The sequence below is a fragment of the Prosopis cineraria genome, unplaced genomic scaffold (genome assembly GCF_029017545.1).
Source record: "Prosopis cineraria cultivar Desert tree isolate PC_DT_omini unplaced genomic scaffold, ASM2901754v1 PC5, whole genome shotgun sequence".
NCBI classification, from domain to species: Eukaryota; Viridiplantae; Streptophyta; class Magnoliopsida; order Fabales; family Fabaceae; genus Prosopis; species Prosopis cineraria.
In genome coordinates, this window is record NW_026555336.1 from 4,400,674 (window position 1) to 4,422,884 (window position 22,211).

Here is a 22,211-nt window from a genome sequence, read left to right on the forward strand (position 1 = left end):
TGTCAACTTCAGAACAATTTCTAACCTCTGGATGATGATAACAAACGTACGGTGTCAATAGACACGCGTTGTTGAATTTTTGATAACGCGGGCAAGCTGTCAGTGTGTCAAAGAAAAATTTCTACGCGTTGTTGAATTTTTGATAACGCGGCCAATCTGTCAGTGTGTGAAAGAAAAATTTCTAGGCAACTTCTTGATTATACGAAATACATGATGGAGGACCTCGATCAATTTATGTCTTTTCAGAGTTGAGATTGCTAACTCTTCGTTTTGAGATCGTCATGATAAGAGAAACGTGTTCCTCATCAGCACAGTCGTTGCTAGTGGTGCTGTTGCTGATAACGGTATTCTATAGAAGTAGCGAAGCATCAGATGGAGACCAGAAGTGTTCTAGTGTATGCGGAGATCATAATGTGAACGTCCCTTTCCGGTTAATAGACTCTGCAGAGGAGTGTGGTGACTACAGGTATGAGCTATCTTGCGAGCACAACCAATTAATACTGTACTGGCAATCTGGAAGATACAGTGTTGTGTCCATTAATTATGAGAACCACACAATCCGAGTGAGAGATTCAGATATTGTGGAGTAAGATTACTCTTCCCTGCCTCGAGATTCTTTAACAGACTTAAACTTCAGCTATAGGAATGATCCATATGCCACCTCCATTCTTACACGATTCGGAAGAGGTCTTTTTGGAGGAAGTGAAGGGAATCAATTGGCAAAGATTATGATATACGTGAGGTGTAAACACGCAGTGCATTCCCGTGTGTTTGTGGACACAGCTCCTTGCTTCAACACTTCAAATGGGTCTGGAGCTTCTTCTTCTTCTTCTTCTTCGTCGTTGTCGTCGCATTCGTATGTGAATGTTGGCAGCGAAAGTCTCAGGGATTTGGGGCAAGACGACGATTGTGGTGTAGAACTGATGCATATGACGTCGTGGCCCCTTGCCCGGAAGAACCGGTCCTGGTCCTGCTCAGACATCCACAATACGCTTGTCTATGGCTTTGAGCTTTCTTGGTTGCATAGTTCATGCTATAACCAAACTGGAGATTTTGCATATCTCGATCGAACCAAGCATCTACGCTGTCTTGTAGGTAAGTCCTTTTAATTTAATTCTTGTTATTAACACTACTCGATCCCTCCAACTAACTATAGCTTATACGGTTGCATTTTCATTGTTTCTTTTGTGCTGTGTTTGGATGAGGAGAAAATATGAGAAAAAGAAAATGTGAGGTGAACCAGGAAGAAAGCAATTTTTCTGGATGAGAAAGAAAGTGGGAGGAATGAAAAATAGAGAAGAAAATGGAATATGGTCCCACACTCATGGAGAGATTTTGGAAGAAAATTATGTCAGCCATCCTCTCTCCTGCTTCTTCATTTTTGTGCTTTCTTCTTCCACTCAGACCACTTTTAATATTAAATAGTGCACTGCTATATTATAGTGTAGGCTTCCACTTTTAACTTTTTTATTAGAAAACTAGCATTTTTATTAAATTATTTAATTTAAAATATATAATAACATGTTTTGGCCAAAAATATAAAATAACATGAAAATAATTTTTTTAACAAATAATTTGATTTTAAATTATTCTGATGAGGTTAATTTTAATATAAGTTTTCTTCAATTTATTATTATATAGATAATAACACTAGACATGATATATTTTGATATAATGATATGATAGTTATTTTAATATTTACTCATATTCTTTTTTCTCTATTTTTTTTGGGTCCAACCAAATATAAGGGAGATAACATTGTTTTTTCAGTTTTTTCAGTTTTTTATTTTCTCTTTTTTTTTTTATTTTTTTGGCTTCAACTTTTTTTCCATCTAAATAGAAGGTTTGTCTCTTTTTCACTGTAACTAATCAAATGAGTAAAACTCTCATTCATCTTACCTTCTTATTTTGAATTTTCTTTTTTATGAAATTTATTTTAAATTTTCTTACCCATCCGAGGATTATACTCGGTTTGCATCTTTTGAATAAAATTATTGTATTAATCTATTTCATACCGTGGTAAAAAAATTTGTGATATGGTTTTGGTTTTTTCCCAATATAAATTATCAAATTACTTGCAAGAAATTTATTTGATCCATTAGAAAGCAATACATAAATAGAAATCAGATGATAAAATAATCGTAATACCTCCGGTGCCGAACAGAAGTAGTTGGTGTGTCATTTACTTCATTGTTGAGCTGGCATGCAAAATATTTCAACCAAAATAATTATAGAAAATATTCAAAATTTTAACAAGTCTTCCTTTTATCATTGCCACTTCCATGCCGTTGCAAGGTGGTAGTTGATGCAAATTTGAATTTTGAATATAGATGGATAACCAATCTTTTGAACAAAGGTAAGCAAAACCAAACAAAACCTATTACATCAAGCCAATGCTATAAAAACTGAATAAAACTGATTATTAGTAAAGCTTGGTTTGATTTTATAAATTTGAAAACCAGATGATTTGATTCAGATTTCGGTTTTTTTCTTTGAATCCTTAACTAAATTTAAACCATACTTTTTATATTTTAAAATGTATTTTTTATTATTAATATTAGACTATTAATGTTTATATTTTTAAAAATTTTAACTTCAACCAAAGTCCACCCACCTCAAACCCAAAATATTTTAACAGAATTTATAAATATTTTATTTCTTGATGTTGCTATTAGAAAATCAAATGCATATACTTGCACGTCAAGAATGATTTTTTAGATAATTTTATATATAGGATCTCCATTTTTTGATTTAAAACAAGTCATCTTTTATTATATATACAATATATATATATATATATATATATATTAAGAGAACTTGTAATGAAATTTATCTTGTGCTGCTTACAAATGCATATAATCTTATATTTATTGATAATAAAATTCAAATATTTTTTATTTTGGATATAATGTTTATTTTCATTCATAAATAATAAAATTGAGAATGTAACTTAAAGTTAGAATGTCAAAGAAAAAATTAGAGTCAAAAGTTATGTTTAGACTTACTATATTATTTTATTATTAAAAAATATTGAAAATTGATTCATTTATAAATCAAATCGAACTAAATTGCCTAAAAAGCCAAACCAAATTGATCTTAATAAAAAAAAAACTGATCAAATGTCATTTCTTGTACAAATTGATTAGTTTGGTTTGATTCATGTTTTAACCATAATCAAACTAAGCCATATCTTTCACTATTCTTACTTTGGAAAATCGGTTGGTATCATAGTAAGTTAATGCACATTAATACGTTGGCTACTAAAACATCCCATATTGTTAGTTAATTACTAATATAGCTGTTCTATTATCAGATGACCTACCATACATCGGGCGGGACATCACGCTGCTTGTTATCCCAGGTAATGAGGAATATATTGTGGCAACTTATAACATTTTTATTCCGCAAAATATGACTCAAAGTTTTAATTTTGTAAAATTTATCCGTCTAATATTATTTGTTTAGAAAAATAAAATATTTAAATTAGAGTGTCAAAGATAATTTTTTATTGTTTTAATAAATTTTAAAATTTAGAATGCCAAAAGTTCTTTCTTTAAATGATAGGATAACAATGATATCATAAAAATAATTTTAGGAAAAATTACATGTAGGTCCGAGGAGTTAATTTATTTATAAATAAATCTCATAAAATTAAAAAATCACAACTAGATTCCTTGAGATCTAATTGTAATTTGAAGTTAGGATAGAAAGATAATAATTAATGTTTCTATTAAACATATATACATTACATCATTCAAATGATTTACAACTTCATATATCCAATAATTAAAATGATCAACTTATCTATTAAATATGTGAAATTACAGTTGCAAAAAAATGAAGTTATAGTTGTAAATTATTAATGAAGTAGTTGTAAATAATTAGTGTTAAACTTTATCAATAATACATGATTATTTAACTATTGGATAGGTTAACTCACAATTATAAAAAGTTAAAATTATAGTTATAAATTACTGATAAAGTAATTATAAATTAATTATTTGATTGATGTAATATATGTTTTATAGGGGTATTATTGTCTTTCCAATCTAATTTCAAATTATACTCAGGTCTCAAGGAACCTGATTGTAGTTTTCAAATTTTATGAGACTTATTTGTGAATAAGTCTACTCCACGAAACCTATACATAATTTTTTCATAATTTTATGGTTCAATTTGTCTACAGGAAAATATTAAAATTTAATATTTTCATATTTACCTAACTTTAATAATTTAAATTGTATCATGAAAATTATAAAAAACATGAATAATATAATAGAAACAAGTAATTATAATGGAAATGAAAGAGAAATGTGAAAGCAAATGAAAGAGAGTTCTCAATTTCTCATAATTAATTGATACCCAATTCCATTTTCATATACACATTCCCCGAATTCCAGCCAGCATACCAAACAAGTCCTTGGAAATGTCATAATTCATATCTAATCTTTATTTATGCAACAACGGAAAGAAGATATTTGACTTGCATATATTTGCACAATCTATAAGTCTTGAAGGTTATATGTATTAATAATAAGAAATTCCTCAGAAATAATTGATTTGGTGATTATGAGATTTTTTTTTGGGTAGAATTATTATTAAAAATTCACATAGATATTACTTGAAAAACCAGGAAATTATTTAATTATTTAATTCAACACTCCCTCAGATTCTATTTAAAAGATAGAGAATATTTTTTTTTTCTATTTATAAGTTATGTCATTAATTTTTATCACAATTTTTTTTCTTAATTTACCCTCTATTACATATTGGTGTGAAAAATTATGTTATTTTATTTTAATATTTAATGGGAGTAAAATTAAGAACTTAATAAAGTTTTAGATAGAATTAATTAATTTTAAAATTTTTTCTTGATTGTGGTAAAATATATTAAAAATTGACTTATAAATTAGAGTATTTGTTTAGGGAGATATATATATATATATATATATATATTGGCAATATTTGAGAAGTTAGTCCTGTCGCTTATGAAAATGAAGAGATGTTGCATGCAATTAGGGAGGAAAAACAATATTGTATTTTTTTTCTTTAACGAAATATTTTGTTCTACTGTACTGGATTTTTATAGTAATAATTTATTGACTTATAAATTGGTTTAGAGAAGTATTTGCTGAGATATATATTGGAAGTATTTGAGAAGTAAGTCCAATTGCTTATGAAAATGAAGAGATGTTGCATGCAATTATTAGGGAGTAAAAATCATATTGTAATTTTTTTTAATGAAAGATTGTTGGTTCAACTAGATTTTTTTAATAATGTTTTAAGTGACTTATAAATTTGACTAGAGTATATGCTCAGGGAGATACATATATATATATATATATATATATATTGGCAATATTTGATAAATTAGTCCCATCACTTATGAAAATGAAGAGATGTTGCATGCAATTAGGGAGTAAAAATCATATTGAATTATTTTCTTTCATGGAAGGCTTTAATTTGTTCTACTTTATTTTTCTGGTACAGTTTTTTTTTATAATTATTCAAATATCATGTACTATTTTTACTAATTTTTAATATATTTCTTTGATTTTTTTTTCCAGCTAGTCTAGTTTAAATGAGGTAAAATATTAGTTTATGGACATTCAAGAGAAATTGTTATAAGTGCATTGTAATGTGAATGTGTCCATAACCTTTGAGAAAAGAACCTTTAGAATTCTACCCATAAAATCTTACAACCTCCAAAATCTTTTTTTTTTTTTAAGTTTTGTGTGATTTTTTTTTTTGGCTAGAAAGTTTTGTGTGATTGATACATGTAACCTTCAAGAGTTTATATATTGTGCAATTATGTAATATAAATCTCTTCCACGTACTTTGTGCACTTCTAAATGAATGAGAATTCTTTCTCATTTTATCTCTCTACAATTCTCTCTCTTTTCCATTAATATTTATCTTTTGCTTCAATAATGCTGATAGTTTTTCCGTTTTCATAATATGTTACTTATCATCGATCACACGGATCTCTAACAGACTAGGAAGAGGCATAAACTCAATATATAATCATGGATCATAAGAAGATTATTGTTCATCACGTTAACCTATAAGAACGTGTTTTTTTTTTTCCCCTTACTTTCTATTATTCATACATTCAATATTTATTTATTTAAAAGTATAATTGTTCAATTCTTATGATTTTAATGATCAATTTGACATCAGTTGGTTGATGTGTTGAAAAATGCGTACAATACTAAGATGACAAGCTGTCATATTGCTTTTAAACTTGTGATTTATATATGTTCAGAAGTCATATCCCTGTCAATAATTTTGGTTACTTTGTAAAAGATCACTTAGCGGTCTCATCAATGGCATATATTTTTGCATCACTTCTCATTTTCTCTCTGTTTCGCGCAGTGTATATCGGAATTCCCGCCTGCTTAATTTTAGGTAATGCCTTGACTTGAACCAAACTATAAAAATGCAATATATACTTGGTTCCAGTAAAGGGGCCAGCAAGTACTAATTATTATTTGTGTTCTCTTTCGAATTTTATTGAGCAGTTTGTCATTGTGCTTGTAAATGTGTTATCGGCCCTCCATTTATCATTGGCCTGTTGATCTATAAATGGCGACGGAGACATCTATCAAGTTACACCAACATTGAAGATTTCTTGCAAAGCGAGAACACAATCATGCCTTTGAGGTACTCCTATAAAGAAATCAACAAGATAACGAAAGGGTTTAAAATAAAAATTGGGAAAGGAGGCTTTGGCTCCGTGTTCAAAGGACAACTTCGAAGCGGACATGATGTAGCTGTTAAAATGTTGGATAAGGCCAAGGCTGATGGACAAGAATTCATTAGTGAAGTTGCTACACTTGGTAGAATTCATCATGTTAATGTGATGCAGCTCATGGGTTATTGTGTGGAAGGATCAAAACATGCTCTAGTATATGAGTTAATGCAAAATGGGTCTCTTGACAAATACATTTTCTCGAAGGATGATGATAATGAGCAATCATTGAATGTTCATCAATTGTATGCCATTTCTCTAGGAGTAGCACGTGGCATAGAATATCTACATAAAGGATGCAACATGCAAATTTTGCATTTTGATATAAAGCCACACAATATTCTTCTTGATGATCAATTCATCCCAAAAATTTCTGATTTTGGCCTTGCTAGACTCTATCCTGCAAATTATAGTGTTGTGTCTCTTACAGCAGCACAGGGGACTATAGGATACATGGCTCCTGAACTATTCTACAGAAATGTGGGTGGAATCTCTTACAAAGCTGATGTCTATAGTTTTGGGATGCTCTTAATGGAAATTGCTGGTAGGAGGAAGAATTTGAATGTACTGGCTGACCGTTCGAGTCAATTTTACTTTTCCTTTTGGGTATATGATCAGATAAATGAAGGAAATGATGTCAACATAGCAGATGCAACAGAGGAAGAAATGACATTGGCAAGGAAAATGATGATCGTGGGGTTGTGGTGCATTCAAACTAAGCCTGGTGACCGTCCTTCAATGAACAAAGTTGTGGAGATGCTTGAGGGGGATGAGCAAGACTTGGTATTGCCTCAAAAGCCTTATTTCTATCCGCAAGATTTACCAATTGATGATAATAATCGTTCAAGTTCAATGGGCTCATCCTCCAAACCTGAAGAATGTTCTTCAATGGACGAAGTTGTCGAGATGCTAGAGGTAGAAGAAGAAATCTCAGAATTGCCTCAAAGGTCATATCTGCATGCACTAGATTTACCAACAAAATCATTCAGTTTCAACGAGTAAAATCATGCACTAGATTTATGCTTTATGATGAGAAAACTGGTGCTTCCCACATTTGTCTTTGCTCTTGCATCTGATGCACCCGTAAACATGAATAAGAAGTGGGGGCTTTATATTAGAATAAGAAGTGGACAATAGGATTCCATTTTTATTTGCCATGGGATAAATAATGGAAAGAAGCGCTTTGTCTTTTTAGGAAAATTATGTTTTTGATATAATTGGTACAACCTCGATCAAGAGATATGTTTTGCCTGGCAAAGGACAATGCAGGATTCTGAAATCGTATACACTTTTATCAAGTTCCTTAACTTTTGATGTTAGTATGGTTTGTTTCTCTTCTAGGTTAATCATGTGTAAATTTTTTGGACTACTGAATATAATATTGTCCAAGGGATAGATTAAGATCTTTGAAGTGTCAAGGTATAGAGTTTGACATAAAATATCATGCTGACTAATTCATTAGTATGTTGCCCTGATTTACAGAGTGCACAAAGGCATCAACATATACAGTGAGAAACAGTGGCGAAGCCACATCTATTTGAGGGGGCATACAAATGAAAAAAATTACTTATATAAAAATGGGGGTATAGGTATTTATACTTTGCACTTCTCTTTTTTATAGTTTTCATTTTAAACCATTTCATATTATTTTTGAACTTAGATCCAACATTAAATTTTTTTTTTTTAACTCAAAAGCCCAATAAATTTTACCCCACAATTTCAATACACCCAAATAATAATATTGTTTTATAAAAAAATTAACATTTATTAAACCTTTAAGAAAATAAGGAAAAAAATAATCTCACATGCATTGTTTGAAATTTCAAAACAAATTTGTAAAAAAATTAGTTAAAACTAAAAAACACATTGTTTATCCATTAGTTTATCTTCTCTTAAAATTAGTAATGGTATTATCTATTGCCTTTTTTATTATAAAGTTTGTAAAAATTCGGTTGTACAATCGAATGGGGAATCTACAAATGAATGATTATCTCATGATTTATATTAAAAAAAATATATTTAAAAGCATTGACAATGAGTCAATTGTTTAACGATTTCAAAACATAAAATCATATAGAAAAAATTTATAAAACATATAATTATTAAATAATTTTATTATTTTTTTAAATTATGAATATATAAATAATTTTGCTTCTCCTGACACAAGACCCTGGCTCTGCCACTGGTGAGAAAGATAAGGGTAAAGCGTGATAATGAAGAAAAAAGGATGACACTTTGTCCTAGTGTACAAAGTTTTAGAATCACTATAGGATAAAGCCTAAGATGATTTAGTCTTTACAGTATTGGGAGGGCCAATATTAGTGTTGGGCCTGGGCCTGGGCCTATATATCTATCCCGCTCTGACTGTCTTATACGAACGACCATGTGTCCTTCTGTGTCTGCTCTCTCAAACCCAACAATATTTGGGTTCACAGTTACTGACTTGACTACATATATCATCTCTATAGGTAGATTGGAGCAATCCCAACGGCTTTATCAATAAATATAATGCAGTTGATAAAAATTTGACTATAACTCACAAAGTGATAAGTTTAAAATATATTCTAATAAAATAATTAATTTTATTAATGAGTAATTTATAAATATTTTTATAAACGTGCTTTGAATCTAAAAGCATATCCTAACCCCTCATGAGCTCAAAAATTAACTTCCTTAAACTTTTTTTTTATAAAATAAAACTGCTTTAATTTCAACCCAATGATCCAATTCCCTTTGTTTGTTTTGAAAGAAAGATCTTGTGTAATTAAGCATTTAAAATATTATTTTTTAGAGCCAAATATTCTGACTTCCTCTCTATTTTATCTTAATTATAGATACTTCCATTTTATTTTTGAATCCTATACGAACTTTTTCAAATATAAATAATTACAAAACATAAGCATCCCTTCTATTTTTATTTTTAGGATTTCATTTCTATTTATGTAACCATTAGTTAACTGTTAAGTTACATTTATTAATTAGACAAAACTATCCCTTTTTAAAAATATAAATCTTATCTAAAAATCATTCAAATTATAAAAAAAAAATTAATGCATATATTTTTTATTTTTTTATTTATATTTTAGTTTTTTATATAAAAATATTTATTTAGTAACATTTTTTAAAACGTCAATGCAGGAAAAAAATGATATTTTAAGATGAAACTAAAAGAAACTCAATGAAATAATAGGATTTAATATAATAAATTAATCAATATAATTTATACTTTTAATTTTATTAATTTAACGCAAGATTGAAAATTATTTATTTAAATATTGAAATAATTATTTATTTAAATAATTAATTTTGAAAAATTTAAATAATTATTTTAAAAATTTTAAAATAATTACAAATAAAAAATTAAGTATTTTAACATTTTTAATAGAATATTCTAATATTGTTAATAATTGAATTAAAGTATAAGTTTTAAAAATAGAATAGAGGTTTCTATAATTTAAGAAAAATAGAAGGAAGATTATTGTATCGTACTCTATTTTTTATAATTGAATCGTACAAGTTATAGTTAATTATTTTATTCAGTCTTATTTATAAATTATTTTTAATTAATTTATCAAAATTGAGAGGATGTAATTAAATTATTGATGTTGTATAAAAGATAAAAAAATTCTTAATTTATCCTTATTAAATGCATAATTTTTTTAAGAACAAGTTCTCTCTCATGTAGTTTTTTGCTCGTTCATCTTTACAGCTCATCACCCTAATTTGATATTTAATCTAAATGGTTTAAATTTAAAATATTATTTTATATTTTATTTTATTTTATTTTTATTAAAATAAAAACGTATAAAAATTATTAAAAAAATGAATCTTGTCGTCGTCAATCTGGTGTAGATTTAATTTGGAGGATTTAATTTAATATTAATATTTTTATAATTTTTATATATTGACCATTTAGATGTACTTTATATAATTTAAATTTAAAATTTTTAACTTATAATTTTTTAAAAAATTATTTTTTAAAAAATTTATATTTTATATATTTTAAATTTTAAGATTGTATTTATCAATATAGAAATTTTATATAAATTATAAAAAAATTAATATTAAATATGTACTATTTAGAGTATATTTAAATAGTTAATATATATAAAATTATAAAAATTTTAATATCAAATTGTACCCTTAAAATTAAATCTAGACCATATTGATGATAAAAATATTTATTAAATTTTTTATAATTTATAAATTTTTATATTATTAAAAATGAAAAAATATAAAAAACCATACTTTAAACTTGGATCATTGATATTAAAATTTAAATGGTTCAAATCTTATCCTCCTTTTAAACACCATGAGGGTGATGACTGATGAGCACTGGAGATGAATTTTTTTTTTTACTCTCTACTCATTAAAAATTTTGAAATTTGAAATGGTGGAACAGAAAGAAAGTAATTAATAAAAGGTAATAATTTTTTTTTACATCTTATGGCTACACTTTTCAAAAAGTGTTGTTTATATTTTAGATATAGACAATAATTAAAAACTATTGCATAAACGTGAAATAGAAAAAAAAAAAAATCAATATTTTTTCCCCAAGTTCACACATAAGGTGTGGGTATGGGACACGGGACCTCTCAATTTTTATCATTATTTTTTCTCGCTATAATTGAGAAAGTATACGAAAAAAAGATGATAAGAAAATGGTGGCGTTCCACATCCGTAAGTTTGTGGTGTGCATTGACTTGGTCTACAATGAATGAAACTCGTGGGTCCAAATAAAGCGTCAATTTGGAGGAAGCTTTCGCAAAGGTTTCCAAGAAGATTAGTTTAGATATGAATCCCCATGTTTGTCATCGCGTGCATTGACTTGGTCTACTATGAATGAAACTCGTGGGTCCAAATAAAGCGTCAGTTTCCAGGAAGCTTTCGCAAAGGTTTCCAAGAAGATTAGTTTAGATATGAAACCCCATGTTTGCCATCGCGTGCATTGACTTGGTCTACAGCTATTGGCCAGAAAAAAGAAGACGACTTGGTATACAGCTTTACAGGAAGCCAGTGATGGAAAAGTGACCATACGAGAAATAATAGCGTCTTAGAGACGAGTCTATGTGTGAAGTCTCATTCCGAAAAGATCCCTTAATCTTGTTTAATAGAATTCTTTTCATAAAAATAACAAACCCGTAATTAACTCCACTAATTTACTACATACAAAAAAAATTAACTCCACTACTTTAATTTAATTTAATTTAGACGTTGGCTAACAAGACCCATTTTACACTCATTAATATGCCTGCAAGATTTTGACTTCTTCTTTTAATTTACTACATACAATCAATCTTGTTTGTCATCCTATTTATTTTAACTAGTCATGACACCTTGTAATTACCTAAATAAATCTTGTTTATCATTCTACTACTTCTTACTAATGATCACGACACATTGTAATTCCCTAGCTACTTGTAAAAATAATAATTTAATCTCATATACGTTTTTTTTAATGATAGATTAAAAATAATTCAGATAAATAATATTAAACAATAAACATTAATAAAATTGATGCTAACTGAAATTCAACACTCCTTTAAAATTAAGACTAATTAAATTATCTATAACCTCATTGAAATTTATGTCATGTAAAGGTAGCCTCTTTAACTTTTGAAAGTTTACATTGAGCCCTCCTTAACTCTTACATTTATGCATAATCTCCCTTGTGACTAGTTTTGTGCACTACTTGTCTACTTATCTGTTAAAAGCTTAAAGTTTAGAGGGGTTGTTTGCATATAATCCAAAGTTTGAGGAGCTTTATGCACATAAAAAAAAAATTAAGGAGATATATAATTAATAGTTGGGAGTTATACACACAAACTTAAAAGCTCAGGGAGATTTATTATTAAGATTTTTTTTTGAGTGTAATATTAAGCTTTATATGTTAAGGGAGTTCTTGTACGTAGTCTAAACTTTAGGATAATTTTTGTATTTTAGCCTTTTGAATAGACGAGTAAAGTTGGGGTTGTTTGGAAAGTTCCTGCGAGAATATACCCTACATCGAAATGAAAAATAACTAGGAATTTACACCATTAATTTCAAGCGCGTGTTGAATTTCAGTAGTGTCAATTTAATTTATTAGTGTTTAGTCTTATTTACCTGAATTATTCTTAATCTATCATTACTATTATAACAAACACTTTTTGTACCTGCTTTTTACTTCAATTAAAAAAGAATTGGTGTAAAAAGTATGAGCAATGATATTTTTGCAAATAATTAAACTTAATATAATACTTTTTATGTCAATTTTATGTATAACTGATGTAAAAAGTCTATACAAATTAAAATGTTTTAAATAATTAGTGTGTAATGTTTTTCAATTTCTTTAAAAAGAAAAATTTAAAAAAAATTAATTTTTTCTATTTAAAATAACCAGTGCAGAAAGTTTAAAATAATTTTTTTAAAATAATATTTTATAAAATTAAAGGCTAAATTATCATTTTACCCATAGTAAAATTTAATATGCACATCATTTTACTAATATATTATTTGACTATTTTTTAATAATATAACTTATATTTAATTTTTTTAATATAAAGTGTAAGTGCATCTTAATTCAACTAATTAAAAAAAAATGAAAACATAAGACTTGAAAGGTGAGGAAGTTCATAAACTCAAGTCTTGACTTTAATATAAAAGTAATAAATATATGCCATGGCAATAGATAATAACGTGGAGTAAGATGACACACATCATATCAAATAAAAATGTATAACTTTCTACATCAATTATATAAAAAAACGTGGGTAAGAAGTATCTACAATTTTTTCTCCTTTTGTTTTTTGTTTTTGGAACACTTTCTGTAGCACACTTACAAGCACTTAACTAAGTTACTTACAGAAGACCAAGTCAATGTACACCATGGCAAACATAACTTCAGAATTCTCTTGGAAACCTTTGCCGAAGCTTTCTTCGTCAATCGTCAGTTTGGTGCTCTATTTTTTTTTTTTTTTTTGGGTTAAGATTTGGCACTCTATTTTGAAGCGACGAGTTTCATTCACAGTAAACCAAGTCAATGTACACCCACACCCAAGCCCGCACCTTATACACACCCAAATTGTGAAATTACTCAATGGGGAAGAAATATTGAATTTTTTCTATTTTATATCAGACAATGATTCTTAATTGTTGTATATGCCTATAAAATATAAACAATACTTTTTGAAAAGTGTAGCTATAAGATGTGAAAAATTATTACTTTTTATTATAGATAATGCTGAAATAAATTCAATATAAATTCACAAATATTAATTTCCAAATAAAGTATGAAGATGAGCTAAATTCGTTTAAATACATATAGCTTTTTTTTTAATTGTTATTGTGAAGGAAAAATGTTGCAGTGGATTAATGTGAATTTTCAAGATTTTAAAAAAGGCAAAACAAAACTTTGAATCTCTACACTGTACTATAAATTCCTTCACTTTTTTTCAGTGTTTTTAGGTTTCTCCATTAACAAAGTGTAAAAACCTTGGAGGGACCTAAAATATCAAAAAATAAAAGTATAAGAATTTAAAATATAAAAAAATAAAAATTAATAATAAAATACGAGTAAAGTATAAAAATTTAAAATTATATTTTAAAAAAAATTATGAAAGTATACATTTTTTTTCTCAAAATGAAATTATGATTATAAAAGTCGGAAGTTAGGAAACGACGGTTGGAAAACTTTTTCGAGTCTGAAATTTATTCAAGGTATATTTCCTCTACTTTTAAATATAAATAAATTTTAATTAAATCATACAATTTATAAAGTTGGTTAATTTTAATATTTATTATAATTTGAATTCCTAAACAACAGTTTATTTTCACTATCGATTATAAAGAAGAGCAAAATTTGAAAGTTGTCAAATCCTAATTTTTTCAACACTTTCTCCACACAACTAGAAGTGATATGGTTCAAGTAAAAAAGAAATTGAAACTCATAAATTAAAATTCACATATTAATCATTGGGTTACTACTTATTTGATAGGTCCAGAATTTTTTTTAAATTTTGAAAATTCATAACTAATTCTAGAAAATTTATAAGAGGATGACCTAAAATTATCTTGAAATCCTTTAAATGATAAAAATAAATTTTAAACCCTTTTTGATTCCAAACTACACAATTTATTCATTTTCCCAAAGCTGCTCTATTTCTCTTACAGGATATGTGCTATAACTAAAAAATCCATAACCCAAGATTTACATATCCAAATGATCTAGTTTTGGACTTGTTGGAAAGCTTTATGTGTATAGTTTTTCATAAACATTCTCATCATCATTGGCAATGGGTTACTATACATTAAATAATGAAACAGTAAATCTCCTTTGAAAAGAGTTTAAACTGGACAATCCCAATAATGCATATTAAAATCATGATTTCAAGGTTAGTTTAGGGCTCCAAATTGGCCATTATACATCAACTCATATCACTTATGCATACCAAAGTTTCATCATAAATTTACATAGCTTATAGACTTATTTATACATTTTTCATCTCTATAAAAGTAATGCCATAGAAAAAATCATCTCTTAGTTCACTTACCTCTACTTCTTGCTCTAACTCTTCCTTTGGAAGCTTTTAATCTAGCATGGTTAGTCATTAGGGGTGAGATTCAAGAGAACTTTAGTAGTAAACAATGTCATTCAAGCATACAAGGCAAAAGTTTCATACATAACATATATTTGGATTACATGACTTCATAACTAACTTATTGACATATTACATGCTCATACATCATACATAGACCATAGAACACTTAAAAATAGAGCTTCAAACTTATGTATAATTTATTTAACGGTTTACTTAATAACTGTCAAATATCCTTGAGTCAACTTCCCTTCGCCGCCCTTCTTTCTCTCATTCAAACTCATCTTTCCCACAGGCTCCTCACCATTCTCTATAAAATCCTCCCCAAAACCCCACTCAACCATTCCATGTTGTTGTCCCCCTGAAGTAAATCCACCCAATTTCCCCTCTATTAGCCTCAATGAAGCTCTCCGATCCAGTATTGTAGATGATTCGTTGGCTCTCCAATCCACTGTTCACAATTGCTCGATTCATTGGCTCCACGAAGGCATCTATTCCCTATTTCACTCTCCCTCTCCTTGAAATTTGAAACCCCAATTCACATTTCCTCTCCCGTTGCTCTCCATAAAGGCGTTTGATCTTCATTGCTCTTGTTGGGTTTTCACAATCTCAAACATCACTCTTAGGTTGGTTCAAGAATTTAACTTTGTCTTCCTAGTTTCATTGGTGGGTTGGTTAATTTGTTCTCCTCTCCTTTATTGCTTTTGTTAGTTTGTTAATTTTTTGTAAATTGCATTGGCTTGAATTAGTTTGTTACATTCTGAAAATTACTCTTGTTGGGTTTGTTAGTTTGTAGTTTGTTAATTTTCTATAAATTGCTTTGGCTTAATAGGTTGCTTGAAAATGGTGTTTGGGTTGTTAGAAATTTTAGCTTCGGTTGTTAGATTAAAGGCTATACATGTAACATCCTCAATTTTAAATCCAGATTAATTAAGCTTAAATAGACTAATAAAGTGTATCTTTGAGGTGTGTGGCCAGAGAGGCCTAACGGGCGTGTTTGGTCTCAATTTTAGTTCTAAACGCGGGTCCGAAGGAGAATCGGGTCACCGGGAGTAGAAGAGGAAGAATTTCTGAAGGGAGTAATTCTGTGCCACATGCCGCGGCGTGGGGTTAGTCCGCTGCGGCGTATGCGTGACAACATGCCTGGAAGAGGCTCTCTGTGCCATGTGCCACGGTGCATTGTGCATTCGCCGCGGCTCATGGTCAGAATTTTGTAGTATTAAGTCGTGAATCTGAAATGAAAAAGAAAAGAAAACAAAAGAGAATGAGAGAGTGGCAAAAAAGCTGAGCTAGGGCTTGAAGAAACTGATTGTTGGGAGTAATTCGGAGCTCATAAACACCAAAGGTAAGCTTCCTTGCTTAAATCTTCCTCTTTTCTTCTATTTTCTTGATGATAAAGGTTAGGGTTTGATTACTAATGGTGATTTTCAGTCCATAGAAGTTATGGGTCCAAACCCATTGACTTAAATAAAGTTAATAGAGGTAGATTGAGCTAAGTAAACTTGATATTTATGATTTTATAATGATTGATGGTTGGAGGACATTAAATGTCTGAAATTCCCATAAATTTGGTGGTTGAGAATAATGTGGCTTCATTAATACCCATTTAAGAGCTCAATGTTATAAATGAGAGTTAAAGAAAGCTAAGAAGCCTTATGGGTACTCCTACATGAGTCTAGAATAAATCTTGAGTATTAAGAAATGATGAAATGTTAGTGGAAAATAGCTCAAAATGGATATTGATATTTTACATGGTAAATGCTTGTAGTGTAACTACCTTTGGCACCATTCAAGCTTCTTGGAAGCTTCAGGAGTGAATAGTTGAGGGGTGAAACCTTTGACCTCTCAAAGGTTTGAGGTAGCCGGGGGAATTCTATCTTATGCTTGTGTGTGTCTATTAGTTTGTTGATTTATGAATTATTATTGAAATGTATAAACTAGAGAAAATGCAAGTGTGGCTTAAATTGTGAAGAAATCCACTAGATCAAATTTGTGAGTTTTATGCCTTGTAATGCAAAATTTTCCTTGAGAACAATAGTGGTGAATTTTCGTATTGATGTTTATTGGGAGTTCAATGATTTTGTAAATTGAGAAGTAAAATGAATCTTTATTAAAGAGAAGTTCAATGAATGCTTGAAAATAGGGAAGTTCAATGATTTTAAAAGCGTGAGGTACAATAATTGTGAATTGGGAGTTCAATGACTTTTATGGTTTTGAAGTTCCATGAAATGTGTTTGAGAAGTCCAATGATTGTTTAATGATGAAGTTTAATGAAAAATGATAATATGAAGTTCTATGAATTGTATATATGTGAATTATGGCATGAATGTCTATTGCATGATCTTGAGAGGCGGGAGTTCGCCTAGGAAGCGGAGTAGATGATAAATCCACGTGGTAAGGCCTCATCCGTGTGATGGATTGCCTAGATTAATTCTATCCATATTGTCTCACTTATTCAATGAGGGACTGTCCTACTGGTCTAATAAGGGGCTCGAACCTAGCTAGCTATCCATCGGTTCAATGAGGAAGCTAGTCTAGGGTGTATGACACCCCATGGGGTGAGAAATGGGGCAAATCGTGATCCATAAGTGAGTTAGGTATGCCTTGGCCAGGTAATCTCCTCATAAGTGTTTAGGCTAGGGAAGTCAAGGAATACATACTATCCCATTGAGTTATAGCCCACGGTTTCATGTCAGAGGAATAAGGAAGATACAAGGAAGATGTGATCATGCATATAGTGAGTAAAGGCACTTGTTGTCTATATTGAGTCCATAACAATGACATTTTGAGTTGAATATTAATTTCTGCTATTATGCTTGTAAATGATTTTCTTGATCAACTCTATCTCTATGAAAAGTGCTAACAGTATTATTTTTTAAGTAATTACTATTATGTGAGCTGAACTGTGAATATTAAGTTTTAAATGTATCACATAGGTTGAAGTATTAATATTAATTGCCACTTGCATTTAAACTAATTGATATGCATTAATATGGGCTAGTTGGACCTTGGTTACTGAGTAGTTGTACTCACCTTGTTATCTTTAATATTTCAGGGAATAGCTCAAGAAGTGTGGACAGAGGAAAATACCCCGAGGCTTAGGATTGTGATCCATTTGTAATAGGCCTCCTTACTTTGGGTAACTTATGTGTATGACAATTTCGATTGCCAACTAGGATTTCCCTTTTTGTTACTTACTTGCATTAAGTGAAGTGTAAATTGTAATGGTATTTTGGGCCCTAGGAAGAGAGTTGATTGTTATGTGTTATGATGATAGGGCTAAAATACTGATGCAAGTGAGGGCAGTGGATATTATGTGATGATCTGGGAAATCTTGATGAAAAATTGTGGTAAACTCCCCCTACCTATGTTTTTGGATTTAACGGGTTGAGTAGTGAAAATTTAATCATAAATTATTTCTTGTGTTATGGTGCATTGCACGAGTTGGTTTTGATAATTTGTATGTGGTCGTATTGTTGTTTGTGGCTTATAGTCCTTGGTTTTGGTTATGACACTTGAAATTTGTGAAATCTGTTGTAAAGGTGTAAGTTTTGAAAAAGGTGTCCAATTTTTGTTTTAAAAAATAATTGGAGTCTGAGACTAATGCCATTAGTTAGAGTCCGAAAAGAGCTTTCTATAGACACTTAATTCGTGTCATTTGGATGTCGGATGGAGATTTGGGGCGCGTTGAAAGTTAGCCCTAATGCTGTCAAATTGACAGCAGAATTCACTATCAAAATTCATGCATTTGTGCCGTGGCGCATGGCGTCAGAGCCGTGGCACGTGTCACAAAGGCGAACACATCACGGCGCATGCCTTATAATTTTTTATAATTTTTCTTGTTTTAGATTCTTGCACCAATGTACTCACTTATGAAATGATCATTTGCTTCCGCGTATTTACGAACTTTGATTTGTCTTTTTGCAAGACTTGAATTGATTTTAGTTTTATAAATTTGGGGTCTCCATTTTGTTAACTAATGAGAATTATGTATTTGATGATTACTATTGTCTCATTTTCCTAATTACTTGGGATTTGGGTTTTAATTATGGGATAAAGGAGGAGGATATTACAATACAAGGATAAAAGTCAACATGAAGAGCGGGTAAAGTACCCAAGAAAATTTCAATTATAAACTGTTATGTTGCCCAATTTTTTCTATATTAGTTAGTACTTAAGAAGCTTGACTTAGGATTATTTTGGAAAGAATATGATCTCACTCTCTATTCCAAGGTTGTTAAATGAGAACTCTTTTAATTTAAAGTTTGATCAATTCATTAATGTTCCAAGCTTGAGTTTTGTGAATATGATTATTGTTAAATGAGAACTCTTGTAAAGTTTGAAAGATTCATTGATAATGTGAACATGTAACATATTGCCATGATTTCTAGCAATGACCATATGATTCTTTTATCCTCTTTTATGTTTTGTGGATGTGGATGTGGCTGTTGTTGTGACTAAGTAACATTTAATTAGGTTATATTAAAGACAATAGGAATTAAAATTAATATGAATGGAGCACAACATGCCTAGGATTATTTTATTTTTAAACAGTTATGCTGTCAATTTTCTTATAGTAATAAAACATCACATTTTATTACTTAGTAATCAAATTTTTATTTAAATTAATTTAAAAAACTTCGAGCATTTAAGAAAGTTCTTTAACTTAGTTTAAGTGTTGTAGTTAACTAAACTTAAAGAGAGATTATGTCAATGAAATGAATATGACTCATGATTGAAGGACTAAGTGGTTAATAATTTTTATCTTCCACTAATTTGGCCAATATCAATCAATGAGTCACTCATCATATTTTTCCTTAAAATGATTGTTTGTAGATTCAGAAGATAGACAGGGAATGGATGTCTTTCAATTGATGAACAAAGAAATACTTGAATGGGGTGAAAAAGTTTATTAAGTTTGCACTTGAGCACAGCAATGATCGTAATTGTTTTATGTGGCCTTGTGTAAAATGTTGTCTAATGAAGCAGGTTTGTGCATTTGAATTGGAAGATCATCTTAAAAAGATGACCAAGGCAATTGAAGAGGAATTGAAGGATTGTCTTGAAATGTTTGAGAGGTTAAAAAGTGATGAGAAAAAGCCTTTGTATAGTGCTTGTACTAATTTCACATTATTGTCAAGGGTGTTGAGTTTGTACAACTTAAAAGCGAGTAGTAGGTGGAGTGATAAGAGCTTTAGTGAATTTCTTGCACTTCTTAAGCTGATGCTACTCAAAGTGGACGAGCTTCCTATTAGCATGTATCAAGCAAAACAAATGTTATGTGATATTGGTATGAGCTACAAGAAAATTCATGCTCGCCTAAATGATTGCATATTATTTAGAAATGAATATGAGTTGTTAACTGAGTGTCTAAAATGTAAAGCATCACGCTTTAAAGATAATAGGAAGAGTTTGGAGAAAGCATTATGGTATTTTCCTATTGTGCCTAGATTCAGACGATTATATAGTAGCAAAGAAGTGCAAAAAATTGAACATGGCATATGGATGAGAGGATTAAAGATGGTAAGTTATGGCATCCTGCTGACTCTCCTCAATGGGAAGGATTGATCATAAATACCCTGAATTTGGACAAGAATCAAGAAACTTATGCCTTGCATTGTTTACAAATAGAATGAATTTGCATGGGCTCCAAAGTAATACCCACAACACTTAGCCAGTGATTTTGATAATTTATAATATATCTCTATGGTTATGCATGAAACACAAATACATGATGTTGTTCATGTTAATTTTAGGGCAAAACAACTCGAAAAAGGCATAAATGTGTATTTGGCTCCTCTAATTGAAGACTTTAAGTTATTGTGTGAGACAAGGGTTGAGGTGTATGATGGGTATAGAGAAGAAATATTTAATTTGAGAGCCTTGTTATTTGATACCATAAATGACTTTCTGGTTACAGTAATTTATCAGGGTATAGTATAAAAGGAAAACTTAGATGCTCTATTTATCAGCTTCCTTTAACTTCTTAATTTGAGTCTCCCTATTTAGAAATGGAAGGATCTTCCTTAGTTCTTTTTCTTCATTAGCCTCCTCAAGTGTAACTTGTGTTTTTACTACAGCCAACTTATCCCTGGTAGATGTTATAGTGGGCTCTAGAAGCTCATTTCCACTTCTAAGAGTGATAGTACTAATATTACTACAATTAGGATTCACAACTGTCTGAGAAGGCAACTTTCTAGAATCTTAACTCTTTAATTCATTAATAGAGGTAGACAATTGCCTAATTTAATTCTCTAATTTTTGAATGACTATCTCAGTGCATTGTTGAAATTGAATGTTATTAGTTTCCATTTGCTTTATTTACTCTTCTAGACTTGATCCATCACTTTTAGACTTTTGAATAAGAGTATATCGCCTTATTGGTTGCATAGGTTATGAATTTTGACTTGTAGCATTATATTGTTGTTGTTGACTTCCTCTATATATGAAGTTAGGGTGATCTCTCCACCCTGGATTATAAGTATTAGAGAAATGATCATATTTCTGGCCTTGTTTTATAGGTCTAGTTGGAAAAATTCCAACACAATTCTCAATTCTATCAGTCAACTGTGGGCAGTGATAAGTAGTGTGTGTGACCAAATAGCAAATGCCACATAGAGGCCAACTAAAGCTGAAGATGCAGTAGCCTGTTGAGGATTATAAAACTGAGATTGTGTATACGTCTGTGGAGGATATGACTGTGGAAAAGTAGGCACTGTTAGTGAATTTATTAATTTTTGTTATGTTATGGCAATCTGCCTAACTATACTAAAGAGCTCTTCCATCTTGTTCTCAAGTTTAGGATCATATTGTGGTGTTCAAATCTCATTCACCCCTTTGACTGCTTGGTTAGCTCGCTACTAAATTGTTGAGAATTTTATGTC

General features: G+C 29.7%; 1 protein-coding gene across 2 annotated transcripts; it reads left to right on the forward strand.

Moving 5' to 3' along the window:
• Positions 1-136: 136 nt before the first annotated feature.
• Positions 137-8,049, forward strand: LOC129310673 (rust resistance kinase Lr10-like). 2 transcript variants are annotated; one of them, XM_054952584.1, is made up of 4 exons: positions 137-1,095; positions 3,314-3,361; positions 6,376-6,408; positions 6,522-8,049. In XM_054952584.1, exons 1-4 carry the CDS (start codon positions 729-731, stop codon positions 7,751-7,753), a joined length of 1,680 nt encoding a protein of 559 aa, XP_054808559.1. In that variant the 5' UTR covers positions 137-728; the 3' UTR covers positions 7,754-8,049. The 2 variants fall into 2 exon arrangements, with proteins under 2 accessions (XP_054808559.1, XP_054808560.1); XM_054952585.1 differs by having other exon boundaries at positions 956-1,350.
• The last annotated feature ends 14,162 nt before the right edge of the window (positions 8,050-22,211 follow it).

Bases quoted from the DNA above. Each gene is read 5' to 3' on its own strand.
- LOC129310673 (XM_054952584.1), top strand. From the start codon at position 729: ATGATATACGTGAGGTGTAAACACGCAGTGCATTCCCGTGTGTTTGTG. The intron at 1,096-3,313 runs GTAAGTCCTTTT...TTCTATTATCAG, and splicing joins GCATCTACGCTGTCTTGTAG to ATGACCTACCATACATCGGG. The intron at 3,362-6,375 runs GTAATGAGGAAT...TGTTTCGCGCAG, and splicing joins CACGCTGCTTGTTATCCCAG to TGTATATCGGAATTCCCGCC.